The sequence below is a fragment of the Larus michahellis genome, chromosome 1 (assembly GCF_964199755.1).
Source record: "Larus michahellis chromosome 1, bLarMic1.1, whole genome shotgun sequence".
Taxonomy (NCBI): domain Eukaryota; kingdom Metazoa; phylum Chordata; class Aves; order Charadriiformes; family Laridae; genus Larus; species Larus michahellis.
Genome location: NC_133896.1, coordinates 71,022,934 through 71,039,076, shown reverse-complemented (window position 1 = coordinate 71,039,076; position 16,143 = coordinate 71,022,934). Strand labels below are relative to the sequence as shown.

General features: G+C 39.9%; 1 protein-coding gene across 1 annotated transcript in view; it reads right to left on the bottom strand.

Moving 5' to 3' along the window:
* The window catches only part of PIK3C2G (phosphatidylinositol-4-phosphate 3-kinase catalytic subunit type 2 gamma), a 284,737-nt gene that overhangs the window by 191,692 nt on the left and 76,902 nt on the right, over positions 1 to 16,143 (bottom strand). Inside the window, exons 4-6 of the mRNA XM_074585602.1 lie at positions 10,685 to 10,767; positions 6,412 to 6,569; positions 2,004 to 2,115 (exon numbers count right to left, since the gene is read on the bottom strand). Coding sequence (XP_074441703.1) covers positions 2,004 to 2,115; positions 6,412 to 6,569; positions 10,685 to 10,767 — 353 coding nt within the window. The remainder of the gene's footprint in view (positions 1 to 2,003; positions 2,116 to 6,411; positions 6,570 to 10,684; positions 10,768 to 16,143) is intronic.

Sequence of the window (16,143 nt, the reverse complement as noted above, 5' to 3'; positions counted from 1 at the left end):
CAAATCGTCACAAAGTTGTCTGGTTCACTAAACCACTCTGGTCTGAGAACAATTCATCATGTCACCGTTTTGGCTTCACTTTAAATTTTTCTGGATTACAATAAAGCAGGAGCATCAAAGTATTTATTCCCTCTGCTGTCTCATAACTTGGGGAACTTCTACTGGAATTTATCCCTGAACAATTTCCAAATACTCTTCTGGGGAGGAACTCTGCACAAGTACATCAAATCACTCTGTTAGCAACATCACGAGGAAACCAATTTGCACTAAAAGATAGCCCAAACATAGGAAAAATTTTACCCTGAGGCAACTCCACAGGCCGTGTTAAGCTACCCAGGGGATCACTATGGTCTGGGGTTTTAAATTTCAGATACAGGACTCTGATGAGGAGGTAGAAGAAAGGGAGCTGAAAGTACGCCACAGTATAGAATTACAAGCTGCCGAGGCCAGAAGTGCAGCTCAGTGCTTTCTGCATGACAGTGAAGGAGCAAAGCAAAAAAGCTGAGAACATTATTGACCTTGTTTCACTGCTAATGAGACGTGCAGAGATTCTGCAAGTGCAGGAATTTAAACAGTCCACTATTGACGCGTTCTTCTCAACAGTGAGAATAAAACTGTTTAGAACATACTGTACACTGTGCTGAAACGCACTGAGCTCACCCTCCATACAATGACTCATTATTTCCATTTTCTTTAGCAATTAGTTTGAAATGAGAAGAGAGTCTTGAAAATAAAATGAAAAAAAAAAAAAAAAAAAAAGCCCTGGCCTTCTTATGTAATTAACGGATCTATGTATGACCTGATTCTCTGCTCGGTGGCTCTAGCGCTGCAATGCTTCACGCAGTGCTCTGCTGTACCAGCTCCTGCTTTACGGAGATTTGAAGAAGTGAAGAGTGGGCTTAGAAACGCTGAAGTCTCCATCTTTAGTTGCAAAGCATAATTCACCATAAACATTTGAACATTTGACCTGTGTACCTGTGTAAGAGCAGAAGTGTCCAAGCTGGATAGAGAGCAAAGCTAATTTACACAGCGTGACACTTGCTCTCACAACTACATTACTTCCATTAATCAAGCTGACTTGCTCTGGGCTAGTTCAGGTAATCTTTACGCTATGCTACAAATATGACTGCTGCTAAAAATTTCCCTTTCAATTATAGATGTATACTATTTTATCTAACACTTATCTAACAGATGAGCTGATCCCTGCAGTGCCAGCTTAACGCGTTACCACAGAGAACTGCCAACTTCTCCCCTTCTGCTGAAAGTCACCGTCCCTACAGCACCGCTGACAACAAGCATCTGCACTTTAGCTGCTTCAACACAAAATCTGCTCACTTATGCTCACAGCTGAATTTAAGCTGCCAGAGGGCAAGAAACAACTAGCTGAGTCCAGTAGTGCTTTCAACCTCCACGTTTATTTGAATGAACGCAGATCAGAGCACTTACTTCCTTACTTGTAGACTACATACATTCAGAAAGACTTGTTTGTATGTATAATGTGTTTTACTTCAACTTGCAGTCGGCACCATGGTGCTGACTTCATTTACTTTACTAGTTGCAACTGGATATGAAGAAAAATCACCTGCTATGCAGCTGTATAATACTGTTTTTCTCTTCCCTTTGGTGATTTTCCCTTTTGAGGATATGCATACCCCCCTCATGCTTATAAGACTCCTATGAGATACTGGAAGTAGCAACATCCTTGTATTACGGATGAGAAAGTACACAAAGGCAATGGAGTTAAACAAATTATTCAAGGTTCCAAAAAGCTTATATGAAGGAGCCAGAATTTGAATCCTTGCACTAGAGCACACCATCACCTCTGTAGAACCTAGGTACCACAATGTTCTGGGAGTTTCAGAAACTATACATTAAGTGTTTGGAACATAATACTCTAACTCTCCCTGTGGTTCTGTTTACATGGCATGTAAGCAGAGTGCATTAAATGCACAGCTTATATTACACAAGGCATACTCAATACTGTCTCTTCAGGAGATACTTACTTTTGTAAGAATTCATCAGACCCGCAAACACTTAGAAGACATTCCTCCTGGACTGGGTATTGATTTGTGCAATGGAGGATCTCTACAATTAAGTCATGAGCGATACAGCCAGCTGTAGATAAAGATAGCAAGAAAAATTAATAGTAGCTTACTAGAGAATTCCAGGCTAGATACTTGAGCAAAGAAAATAAGAATTTCTTTGTAATTCCTAACTTCTGCTGCAGACTAGCTCCATCAAGAGGAATTAGATCAAGCCACACCTGATTATTTTTTGTTTTCATTTTGCTTCAAATACTCTACAACAAGTCACAGAATCTTCGTCCATTTAGAGGAAATTATCAATTTGTTAGGGAGCTGGAATGAAGACCTGAGCAACTTTCCCAAGCAAATAGGAACAAACAAATGGCAACTTGATTTTTTTTTTCTCCTTTTCCTGATGAATATCTTGGTACATTTCCAATGTGCAAACATGACTTGATGCAAAACTTGACTCTGACACAAGAAGGCTCCGGAATTTTACTTGCTATTGTTTCTCCTGTGCACACCTTTTTAGCCATAACCAAGAAGTAAATTAATGATCATATGCATTTTATATACATATTTATTTATTTATGTAATATTTATGTAATATATTATATTATTTAATATAACATATAGTCAGAAATACATTAGCATTTTGAGAATTTTCTCCAGTGCTACTTCCTCTCTGCCCATTTTTGAAGAACTGATCAAAAAAAGGAAAAAAATAGCTGCATAATCTGGCAGTCAAATTACAAGCATGTCTGATGAGTTTAGTCTTTACAGGTATGCAGAGCATGCTGCACCAGCACTGATGCCACAAGTTTGAGATACCTCTCTCTAGCAGAAAAAGATCTGACTCTTCAGTGAAAAGTCTTCATGTAACGTACTGAGATGGTTTTACAATGCAAAATAAAGTCTGGACATCCTCCACAACTCTCAGGCAATCTCACTGTCTGTAGCTGAAATCAGAAAAGCCAAAGTAGATTTTCCTTTCAGTTGTTCATTCATGGTTTTTTTTTTATTGCTCCAATATTAGAGGCTGTAAGAGCTCTTACTAGAAACTGTAAGTGAACGCTTTGGTATAAAAATGCAAACTACCTACAGTCAAATACAAATCCCCAGAAACTAAACTCATAACCCAGACTTGTGTGTTGACTAATTTACACTGGTCCAGGTTCAGACAACTGGTTCAAACCGAGCCTAACCAAACAATCACATTTAATGGTGCTCTGAATTACCCAGTCATTGACATCAGCCAATTCATACCACCAAATCTGTCTCAGAGTTGCTCTGCTACTATTTTAGAACGACCCAAGAAATACGAGATCATTTTTGCAGGGAAGTCTAAGGGAATCTGATACCAAAAAGCCTTCAGAAAACATCTGACATTTCTAGGGAAGGGGTCTGCGACAAAAACAAAGCTGAAATAAACCATAGTTGGTTTACCATAGCTAGCATGGTTTTTTGCTTTAGTTTGGTTTTCTCTGGGGGGGGGGGGGGGGGGGAGAGAAATGCATCAATGGATTCAAAAGTTCCTTCCAAAAATTTTCATTTTCTTTGCAATTGCTCAGAAAGCCACTTCAATTAAACTTCTTCTACCAGTTTTACTAGTTTTAAACATCTAGCCCTTTGCCAACTCGCTGCTTTAAGCAAGTCGTCATAGCTCGTTTGAAACGTAAACTGCAGTTCCTGTTTGCTAAATTTATACCCACCAAAAAAAGAAGAATGGCACAGAATCTTGAATTATAATTGTAACGTGCTTTTTTCAGGTCATTCATTGCAAAAAATCTGAAACTTGCTAGTATTGTTCATTTGCACTCAGTAGACCCATTTTCCTTTCCTTACTCTGCCAAATGTTTTTTGCATGACTGAACAATTCTTTATATTAGATGGGTCAAAAAAGTGTACTCCCTCCCCCCACTCTAACTATATCTTATTCTTTACTTAGTCTGCAAGCAAGTTTAGAATAGGGACTGTCTTATATTCACTTCAGTTTTAGCTGTACTTTCTAAAGCTATTTTGTAAGTTAAGCAGACTGAAGATCGAACAATCTGTAGGATAAATGCTATATGATAAAGCATTTGCCAGTAGTTAAGACTTGCATTACAGGGAACTTCAGTGTAGATCCCTTGCTTAGCTAACAGAAGCACTGGAAATACTACCTTCTGGTCCAAGATGGAGTGATTACATCATTGCACGAGGGAAGAGCTACGGATGTTGTCCATGTGGCCTGCTGTAAGGCCTTTGACATGGTCCCCCACGAGATCCTTCTCTCTAAATTAGAGATAGGTGGATTTGATGGATAAACAGTTCAGTGGATAAGGAACTGGTTGGATGGTTGCAGCCAGAGGGCTGCAATGGCTCAACATCTAGATGGAGACCAACAAGTGTTGTCCCTCGGGGTCCATATTGGGACCAGTACTGTTTAATACCTTTATCAATGACATAGACAGTGGGATTGAGTGCACCCTCAGCAAGTTTGCAGATGACACCAAGCTGAGTGATGTATTTGACATGCCTGGGTGGTGGGATGCCATCCAGAGGGACCTGGACAAGCTCAAGAAGTGGGCCTGTGTCAACCTCATGAGGTTCAACAATGACAACTGCAGGGTCCTGCAGCCGGGTCAGGCAACACCTGGTATTAATACAGGCTGGGGGATGAAGGGATTTAGAGTAGCCTGAGGAGAAGGACTTGGAGGTACTAGTGGATGAAAAGCTGGACACGAGCCGACAATGTGCACTCACAGCCTTGCAAGCCAACCGTATCCTGGGCTGCATCAAAAGAAGCACGGCCAGCAGGTCGAGGGAGGTGATTCGCCCCCTCTGCTCCATCTCGTGAAACCCCACCTGGAATACTGTGTCCAGCTCTGGAGCCCTCAAGCCCTGGAAAAACATGGATCTTTTGGAGCAGGTCCAAAGGATGGCCACAAAAATGACCAGAAGAATGGAACACCTCTCCTATGAGCACAGGCTGAGTTGGAGTTTTTCAGTCTGGAGAAGAGAAGGCTCCAGGGAGACCTGGTTGTGGCTTTTAAGTACTTAAAAGGGTCTTACAAGAAAGATGGGGACAAACTTTTTAGCAGAACCTGCTGCAATAGGACGAGGGGTAATGTCTCTAAACTAAAAAGGGTAGATCTAGACTAGATATAAGGAAGAAAGTTTTTACAGTGAGGGTGGTGAAACACTGGAACATGTTGCCCAGAGAGGTGGCAGATGCCCCATCCCTAGAAACATTCAAGTTCAGGTTGGACAGGGCTCTGAACAATCTGATCTAGTTGAAGATGTCCCTGCTTATTGCAGAGTGGTTGGACTAGATGACCTTTAAAGGTCCCTTCCAACCCAAACTATTCTATGATTCTACCTTTAGCCCTTTCTCTCATGGAATCCACAGAATATTGGTTCTAGATGATATAATCTAACACTTTCCTAGGCTTTCCAGTAACTATGTAGATGCTCCCAAATCAAGCAACCAATCTTGTATGAATGAATGTGTAAGTCTTGGCTACCTTATTTATGAAGATTTTTATTTTTTGTTAAATATATGTTGACTGACATTCTGTAGATCTTTGGATTTTCAGTTTTCAACCTGTCCAACAAACTAATACTCAGCCTATTACAGCCCAATAATTCCTTGAGAACTGAAGAAATTATTTATTAAATAATAATAAAAAAAAAGACTATCACTTAATGAAGCAGCACAAGAAGAGAGGGGGAAGAAGATTTAATTTATTTAATTTTTGCATATGTGGTTTAAGAAGTAAAAATTACCAGGTCTGGAATCAAAGATTCTCCCATTCGCCGCAGATGAAGTGGTAGAAGATGCACAAGAGTAGTGTCAGATTGTAACACTCACAAGTGACAGAATAATTTCAGTTGGGAAGGACCTGAGTAGGTCCATCTAGTCCAGACTCCTACCCAAAGGAGAGTCAACACTGAATTCAGACCAGCTTGTTCAGGGTTTTATACTGTAAGACCTTAAAAACGGAATTCCAAGGATGGAAACTCTATAACCTCTGTGGGAAAACTCTTACAATTCCTAATTATTCTCCCTTTCTTGCCACCCACTTGGAATTTCTCTTTTCATTTTATAACCAACATATACTTTCCTTGACCTATACTTAACCTCGGGTGCTGAGGAGTTTTAGTGACAGCAGACTCTTAAGTCTTGGATTCAGAAACAGAGTCAAGGCTGTGAGAAGTTCCACGACTACATGGGGACTATCCCTACACTTTAAGTTAGGCACAAGCTTAAATTTCTTCTGGATCAAAGTCACTCAAGACTCAGATAAGACTTGCTCTCCAAGTATCTTTCCAGATAACAAATGTATTTCGTTATCATCTCCATGGAACTGAATTGTGGAAGGATATGGATACTTCATTCACTTACCATGCTGCGTAAGAAGCAGAGGATATGGTGAAGAATCTGTCCAAACACTAATTCTGAATTTTGATTCACCAAGGATATGGTCCGGGAACCTTGCTGCGACACTCCAGATTTTCCCAGTATTTGTCTTCAAGTCAAAAGCAGGGTAGGCATTTCTTATTCTGAAAAGAACATGTGATGAAATGATCTCTAAACAGGTATGCATTTCAGCTCTCTTGTAAGATCAAAACAAAAATTCTACAAGACGCCTATAATAATAGTACATATAGAGCTGTTAGGAATAAAATTTTGTGCAGAGGGGAAGATGGTAGCAACTGAAACTTTGTCTTCATAGTGAGATAACAACATATCACATAGCATACATATAACTACTTCTTTTACTTAATAGGAAAACCATCAGTAAAATCCTCATGAACTTCACAGAATCACTACTGACCTTAGCCTCAGTGAAGCCAAAAGGAGTTTAAACACAGACTTCAGTGTACACTGGGCACAGTAGAAATGAGGTTGCTCAAATATGTGCTTAAATAACAGAGTTTTAACATAAAACTAACCAAGAGCACACGCACAGACATCTGCGACCAGGACAGCTGATCAAAATGAATACAGGAACATGCTTTCTATGCAAAATCTTAAGAAGTCCCTATTTTCACAGTGCTCTAGAATCCAATCTGAAATCCTCATTACTAAAACCCTGGGTATTTATGTAAATATCTGTAGAGAGCGATACCTGTACAGTCATTGAGTCCCTCTGATATACCATTACCTATAAAATATATTGCCCATCCTGCTTCCAATTACCAAAGACTTGCAGAAACTAATTCCTCCTGAGGTACCGTTTCCTAATGAACACTGGTCACAGGTATTATGTCTGTCATCTGAGATTAAACTTCCTTTTTAAGCAAATACACTTTGCAGCTGCAGGTAAGGGTACACATTGTACCAGCTGAAGCTTTACATTTCACTAATTGTCCTGAATATTTTAGTAGCTAAACTCAGACATCCTGTACTAAGCATACTGCATTCTTTTTTTGTTTGTTAGTTCAAGCAGCATTTTGTAGCTTCTGAGTTGGCAGCAATTTATACCATCTCTGATTACAGAGAGCCATAGTTCTCTTGCATGAAGTTCTTCATTACCATGTTACCTCCTGCCTCAGGGCTGCCGCCCAAGCCTCTTAAACAACAGTATGAACTACTTTTTTATGCCATATATTTCTATAGCACGAAAAGGAAAAAAAGAAGCCTAGGCTTCCAAAATTAATAATCCAATGAAGCAGACCAATTCTTATAATGAAAAGCCAGGAGGCACAATGTTTCAGTGGGGTAGAAGGAAATAAGGCTTGACAATACCTCCAGTACGAGATAGATTTATACTCATAGTAAAAAAATCATACTACAGAGGTTGCTTTGGTGACCTATGTAGTTGATGTCAGTCTATTTTCTCTGCGAGCAAGGTACACATAAAGCTTTCCCCTATCACTAAATTCACTCTTGTAACCTGTTTCTGTAAGAAGGCCAAAGACTGAATATGACTGGAAACTTTGCTACCCTATTCTCCAGCATCAAGTTAATGGGTTATGTACACACAAGGGGCATGAATCACCTCCTCAACTTACTGGCAGTCATTTCAAAACTAAGCGATCTTCATCTCCCTCCCTACCCCCACACTATCTATATTTTAGGATAATGTGGGGACAGGAATTTACTTTTTATGCTTTTCAGATAAAAATGCACTCAGTTCCAGAAAGCGTTGCTCATTTATGTCCATCTCTTGTTTTCATATATTTAAAGGGCTTCTGGCCTGAGCAGGTGGGCGAAACATGCCCATCACAAAATTTTGAAAGGTTACGTCTTCCAAGGCATAACTGAATTACTACACAAGCACTACATGACAAAAGTCTTGTGCTACTTGTTTTCTGAGCTGCCACAACTCTGCACGTGCAGAAAGTACTAACATTTATAAGGATTTGCTATGTCACAGCATTTCACAATGCTATGTATTTCTCTGTGGTGCAGAGCACAACCTTGAAGTCAGTCAGAGGCGGAGTAACTCTGCATTTTGCAGCATTGAACCCTGAGACTATCAGCTTGGCATCTTCTGGTATCAAACTCGCTTTAGGATGTATTCTGAAGCCACCCATGGATGAACATTCCCTATAGCTATGTCCATAACTGTAGAAGTAACCTGATAAAGGGATTTTGAAAACTGCTTTACAGTTGTGTACAATGAAATGTTTCAATTATAGATCGCTACCTGTACAAATATGACCTAGAAAAAACATGATGGGTTTCTATTTGAGCTACATGCTGCAGGTGCAAGTCTGCATGACACAGAGTTTGAATTATACATCTTGCCTCTGATGTATGAAACTGCCAGTTATTGAGATTCTTTGGGGACTGGAAGGTTGCTCATTGGGCAAGACTGAATATGTTAGTCATTTGCAAATTTATGACAAGTTTCAGTCTTTTTTTTTTTTTTTTCTGTGACATTTTGTCCTAAGAATGCTTTCTCATTTATTTGACAGAAGAAAAGCAAAGGCTGTTCTTATTTTCTTTTTAAGAGTATTTGCTAGTGATGCACACTAGAAAAGTTACTGCAAAACAGGAATGGCACAGTTCTATTAATCTTTTTAGCCCTGTAAATAAACTCATTTATTCACAAAAAAAAAAATCAATAGAAAGCTTTTCCTATAATTAAAGTGCAAAGTTAAATGTAGAATGTTTGGACATTAAAAAAATCTGAATATCTGAGAGGAAAACCTGTCATGTGGAATGTGCCTTCATACATCTGATGTTAGTAGAATTGGGTTGCGGTTCAGACTGATGAACTGTGGAAAAAAAGAGAACTGAGACGTATGTGAATGAGTATGTTTTGAACCTGACCATCCACCCCGTATGAATATGTAATATATTCACTCTTAATTTCAGGGCAAAATCAAACTGGATTTTTAATATTTTTTTTTCTTTAGAGAAGCAGGCTTGGCTGACCTTTAATACAGTCAATTCATTAAAATCTAATTTAAAAAAAAAAAAAAGCAACATTCCATTTTCCGACTACTTTTCTGGGGGAAAAAGCATGCATTTGTGCTAACAACTTGATAGTGCGATCAGTGAATATCTACAAAGGAAAATGAATCTGCACAGATGGTCTAAAAACTTGTATGTCTTCATGCTCTTGGATTTCGACACGATTTCCTTTTCTGAAGAAGATTAAGAAAGAAAAAGTTTATCCCATTAAGCCATGCTATTAACTCTAACTGTAAACAATAATTAAAGGAGTTTTTGTCGCTTGCTAAGTCTCACTTTTCATCACGACAGTATGTAGTAATTCTGTTTTCAGTCAGTCAGTTCCTCCACTTCTTTTTTCATGCTCTGAGCTACGCAGACACTAATGTTGCCCAAGACAATGGCAGAAAAATGGATCTTAAGTTTCACATACCACAAACCATCAACACTGAAGAGTTCAATGTACTTATCACTGATAAATGAGAGAGCTAAGGGAGAAAATATTTTTGGAATTAACGCTCCTTTGTGGATTTTAATCTTTAAACCAAAATAAGGAGCGTTTCCATATTTAAGTAGATACTGGAATTATGGCATTGTTCAGGGTGTGGTGGGTTCACCTTGGCTGGATGTCAGGTGCCCACTAAGCCATTCTATCACTCCCCTCCTCAGCAGGACAATGTGTGGGTAGAAAATAAGATGGAAAAAAACCCTCATAAGTCAAGATAAAGGTAGTTTAATAAAAGCAAAAGCTATGCACGGAAGCAAACGAGAACAAAAGATTTATTCTCTACTTCTCATCAGCAGGTGATGTCCAGCCACTTCCTGGGAAGCAGGGCTTCAGGACACACAGTGGCTGCTTCAGAAGACATACATCGTAATAATGAATGCTCCCCTCCCCTCCTTCTCCTCTCTCTTAGCTTTCATTGCTGAGCAGACGTCATATGGTATGGAATATCCCTTTGGTCAGTTTGGGTCAGCTGTCCTGGTTATGTCCCCTCCCAAGATCTTGCCCACCCCCAGCTTGCTTCTGAGGGGGGAATGTTGGAGAGAGACAGCCTTGATGCTGTGCGAGCACTGCTCAGCAGCAGCCAAAACACTGGTGTTCTGTCAACACCTTTCTAGCTACCAATACAAAGACAGCACTACAAAGGCTGCTATGGGGAAAATTAACTCCAACTCAGCCAAACCCAATACGCAGGGATAACTAATCCAAGTAATATAAATAAGTGACATGTCATAGTTGGCTGAATAAAGGTTTTTCAATACTTACTTCTCAACTGCATTGCAAAAAGCAACTGTGTTTTCATTACTTCCTTGATTTGCTTCAACCAGCTGGATAGACCAACCTGTAGACTAAAAATACCAAAAAGACAACAGAGCTCAGTTACGTAGATAACAGCAGCAGAAGGAGCATAAGGCTAACCTTGCATTTGGTTCTGTGAGAACTAACTTTCAACCCTCATCATCCCTCCCATGACTTGATGGAGCTCCAAATAAGCACTAATAATCCCATTTTGACTGCACTCTAAATGCTTGCAGAGGAAAAAAAAAACCACGAAGTCACAAAGCATCAGCTACTCTGGGTTTAAAGATGATTTTTTCCCCTCTGTGCAGAATATAAGGAATTCTAGGCAAAGCTTTCAAAATTCACCTAGTGCTAGAGCACAGATAACTCTAAATGCACAAGATGTATGCTTAGTTTACAAAAGGGAGAGGGGACAAAATGAAGCTTATGCTGCAGTGAGTTTTAATCCTTATTTTCTCCCTGACCCAGAAGGAAGCTCAGAATCCCTTCAAATTCCATACACCTGTCAGCTAACTCCCTAAGACAGGTAACAGAAACCCAGTGTATTCTGTTGGACGTGAAAAATCCCCAGATACTTTCTCTAAACTTCGAGAGCGTGGGTCTGAGATACTATTTTGGGTCAAAACACCCCCTTGTCTGTTTGCCATTGTACCCTTCGGTCAGAACATTACCTCCAGCAAAGAGCTTAATACTGTATCTGCAAGCCTGTTCTACGGTTGTACAGAGAGACATACACAAAGCTCAACTGAGACACTGACTTTTAAACGCATTCAGAAAGAGAAACAACTAATGACATGTCACAGAGGAGGAAACTGAGATTTGATGAAAGGTGTATTTTATCATTTTAATAGTAATTTATATACAAGCATGTAAATTTATTAAAATTAATAATAAATAATAAACCAAACTTAAGTTTGTTTTTTTTTTCTGGGCAAGGAATTGCAACACACATGAAAAGATGCAGGCTGGGAAATTTTAGCTACAGTTTGAAAGATGACAGATCTGTTGGGAGCTGGCTAGTGGGGAGATCACAATAGCAGAACTGAAAGCTCAGAAGTTACAAACCTTTTTAGATACCATCAGTCTGGAGTCTCATTGTATGTAGTGGCACAAGCAACAGGAGAGTGCTTATGAAACTTAAGAGATAATAAGGGGGCATCATCAATAAAAGGAAAAATTGAAATGTCTGGTAAGGAAAACAATGGATAACCCTGAGGGTTGAAATGAGAGAATTAAATTAAATTTAGCAATACAAATTAATAGTCCACCATCCCCAGATTTGAAGAACTGCTGATAAAGCTCCTTCAAAAGTCACGGAAAACATAGCACTCCGCCTTGGATAGACACCTACTTTACAATTCACCTCAGCAGCCTCTGATACGAACTTCTGGTGGAGGTTCATTATTTAGAAATTATGAATGATTTAGTAACAGTAATGGCCTCCCAAAATTATGTAGTCATAAAAAAACGTCAACAACAAAACCCATTCCTGATCACACTTGCATCAGGGTGGGCAGTTTTATAAAAATATACATTGACAAGGCTCTAGGAAGTTTGCATCTGGAATGTTGTGTGCCCCTACATTCCAGATGGAGGAGTTCAAGCCGGAACAAGCTCAGAGAGACATTGCTAGTTTTGTGGGCAAGCTCCACAGCCAGGAGTAGGAGCACAGCTCACAGAGCCCAGCAGGCAGGTAAAGCTACAGCAGTTGTTGCAGCAGGGTGTAAAGGGAGCCCAGAACCTGCACTGACGACTATGTAGCAATGGTGGAGACACGCCACATGATGCAATCGTCATCATGGGGTGCAGAAACTGCCCCTGTGGACAGCAGAGACTTTGACGCACACAGAGCTCCAGAGGAAGGATGCTGCAGCTCAGGTCTCTGTCTGCAGGGCTTGTCTGATACTTCTCCCTGAGGCTGGGGACAGTAGTGGCCTTGCTGGTGGGAGCTGGGCTCTGGCTGCAGTGTCAAACTGATGGTGAAGAAGCTGCAGGGAGAAGTGAGCAGCCAGAAGGAGGAACAGGAGATTAACAGGGACCCTACAGAGCTAAGGATCACCCAAGCCCTGTACTGCAAAGGAGGCACAACTTAAAGACTACCCTACAGCAGCAGTGGATGGAGACTCCCACAAGAGGGAAGGGCTGGAAACCTGCTGCTTCCAGCAACACAAAAAGGTTCCTTTTCTGCTTGCCATTCTGTCATTACAGAGGACGTACAGTGCCCCAGAAAAAGTGCATTGAAAAAGAGAGATAGTGGATAAATGAAAGGCTAAGAAAACTAGGCCACAGGTAAGAAAAGTGAGACTGGGACATGACATGGAACAGAAATGAAGACATTAAAAGAGCAAAACTGCAACTGGGAACTGAGGAAGGAGGAACAGAGAGGAATTAAATTCGGAGAGGGCCAAGACTGGGAAAGGACGATTGGCCTTGAGGACGCTGGTATGGATCCTCAACTTCATGGCTTGAAGAAGAATGTGATTAAATAATTATTAAAGGATGTCAAAAAGGAGCTTGACGGACAAAGCTGGAACCTGGACCCTTCTCCGGGAGGAGACAGAAGTAACACAGAAGCCCTTTGCCAGCAGCATTTCTGAGTGAATCCTAATGGCAAACTAGAATTCTGTGTAGACTAGTAATAGTCTACACTGAGAGAATTAATATATCGTTGCTAACGAACTCAGATTTGTTCTGGTGGCAGAGGTGTACATAGTAGATATACATACTTCCAACTCCATTGACGAATCACATGCATGAGAGATTTAGTTTTGTCATTTCTATTTTCAGATGTCCAGAAACTTTACTTTCTTCCCATTGCATATAAAGGTAAAATATTAATTACACGATCACGTTATTTTTCTATAGGACTCCAGTCATTGCAAATACCTGAAACTGTGCAGTGAACGAAACAGAGAATTGCGTATGGAGAGAACTGATGACAACAGGGATAAAGTAACAGAGTGCATCCCTGACAACTGGAATCTGTCTTTTCCCATCCACGGATTTCACACATTTTGCTAAGCAAGTCAACTGAACCATCCTTCCCAAATATGAACACTTTATTGTGCATTTCTCATTTCTGGAGCACCCAAACTGGAATCATGAAGTTTGGTCTGATGATTGGTCTTTGGTGAAGAAGTGAGTCTTGCTAGTTATTCTGAAAACGTTAGATTATAAATATTGAAGATGGAGCAGGCAAATCTACTGGATACTTTTTAAGTTGTAATTCATTTTTCTTTCTAACATGGAGAAAATAAAATCTCTTTTCACAGGGACGTTATGAAGACAGTTTCTTTAGTATTTTTGAACATCTGACTTGGTGATAACAAGGCCAGAGAAAATTAATGTTTCCTTTATTACACTGGACATATTTTGATTAGCATACATTAAATAAAGCCTAGGGCCATACAACTGCATCCAAGAGCTAAGGATCAGAATGACAGTATTATTTCAGCAATGTGAATATTTCATCTTGCATACCTATGACCTATCTCAATGCTAATCTCCATGTTTCAGCATCCTTTCCATTTCACTCTGTCTGCAGGCTTGGTTCTCATCTCCTACTACTCAGATACATCATTTACTCAGCCTGGACCTCACCAATCAAATCTGTGCTCATTCTCTTTCTTTTGCTGTTGTGCTCCACTTTTCCAACTGTTCTGACAGTCTTACTTGGCATCAGCCCTGTCACCCCACAGACCTTATTTTTTCCAAAACTCCCAGCCCAGTAGCAATGAGTTATTTCTTCACAGGCTTTTTTTACCCTTCCCTCTCTCAACTTTCTTTCACTCTTACATTCCCTTTCTTACCATCTCAAGGTTCAGTTGCCAGCCCCTTGCCTTGGCTCTCTTTCTATCCTGACATGACTGTTTCTCCCTGAAGGAGTTCCTGTGACCACACTGATTTTTCTGCTGCAAATCAATTCTCCCCTCTCTCCCATTTCTTCCTCTTCTAGCTAAACAGCTCAAATACTTCCCTGACTTAATCAAATCCTCCCACACATTCGATTGTAGTCGCCCTTGACTCACTCATCTTTTCTTTTCCCTCCCCTATAATTCCCTCCTCCTCCATCACAGAAGCGCTTGTGACTGTTCTTATATGCTTACTTCCTCTAGCACCTCTTCTTCCCATACCACAATTTAACCTCCTCCTGCTCATTTGTAACCCACTATTTTCTACTTTTCTCATGAGAAGGCTTATTCTTTTCATCATGATGTCAGCATGCTTTAGTTTTCCTATCACAAGTAAAAAGCAACAACAGCCTTTTGCTCTCCACCTATTCATCCCCTCCTCTTTTGTATTCATCACTGAACTTCCAAAATGCGGTACCCAGGATTAGTCTTAAGAGTTCCTGTCCTCAGATATATTTCCCTCCCCCTCCCCATCTGTCTAGGTCTGCATATGTTTACTTCTACAGTTCTCCCTATTCCCAGACATAGAAACAAGTCAACCAAGTGTCTCTTCCCTTTTTCTTTACGATATTGTGATCACTAGGAGTTAAAAGCAGAAGGTGAACCTAAACTGTCTTTTAATATTCATAGTGCAGAGTTATCCTGTAGGCTATTTCAGGATTCCTATAATGATCCAGAATGCTAACAAGGACTAGAGGAAAGAGAGGTTTTATAATTTTCTTTTTCCTTCTCTATGTCAGGATTCTGAAAGAAATAAAATGAGGAGAGAACACATCAGAGAGAGTCATGGGAGTCCCGTAAGACATCGTTATTAAAAACAGCAAAATCACGAATGGAGCTATGAACACCTGATGGAAGGAGGAAAAAAATGTAAAAGTATTTGCTTCAAAAAGACAGCTAAAGACAGAGTGTCATAGGATCCAGCTTCCACAGTTATAGTAGATAGGTCTATTTTTAGAAAATAATTATATATGCTCACATAAGTGCATGCAGAACATAGTGAAGGCATGACATGGTATGTTTTGTCTCTCAGGATCAGGACATGTCAGCCAAACTAGACACAAAGACAACAGTCTGGCTCAACAGAAAAGCAGATTCAGCATAATGTATTGTTATTTTGAATCTTAGGTTTCGTATCAGAACATAAAGATTTGTTAACTCCTTCAAACGCATCTTACTCTACATTTCTGTATTTATCCCTCTATAGTAGTTTTATGGTTCAATGAGCCATAAAATGAGGCTACTGGAGCATTCTAGATAATAATCTAGATTACCTTCTAGTGTGAAATGGCTAGAATCAATGGAGATACTTAATTTTATTCTAGGTGAGGAACTGGCCCTGTTACTTTAAAATGAGGTCTTTTTTAATAGGTAGGTTGCAGAAATGCATCGACATTTTAAGTATAAGTTGTCTAAAACATGAAACAGGTAGGACACCGATTCTGCCAGTATAAAATCCTCATTAGCTAGCCAGAGTAGGCACCTTCCCTTCAAAAGTCATTTTTTATGGTC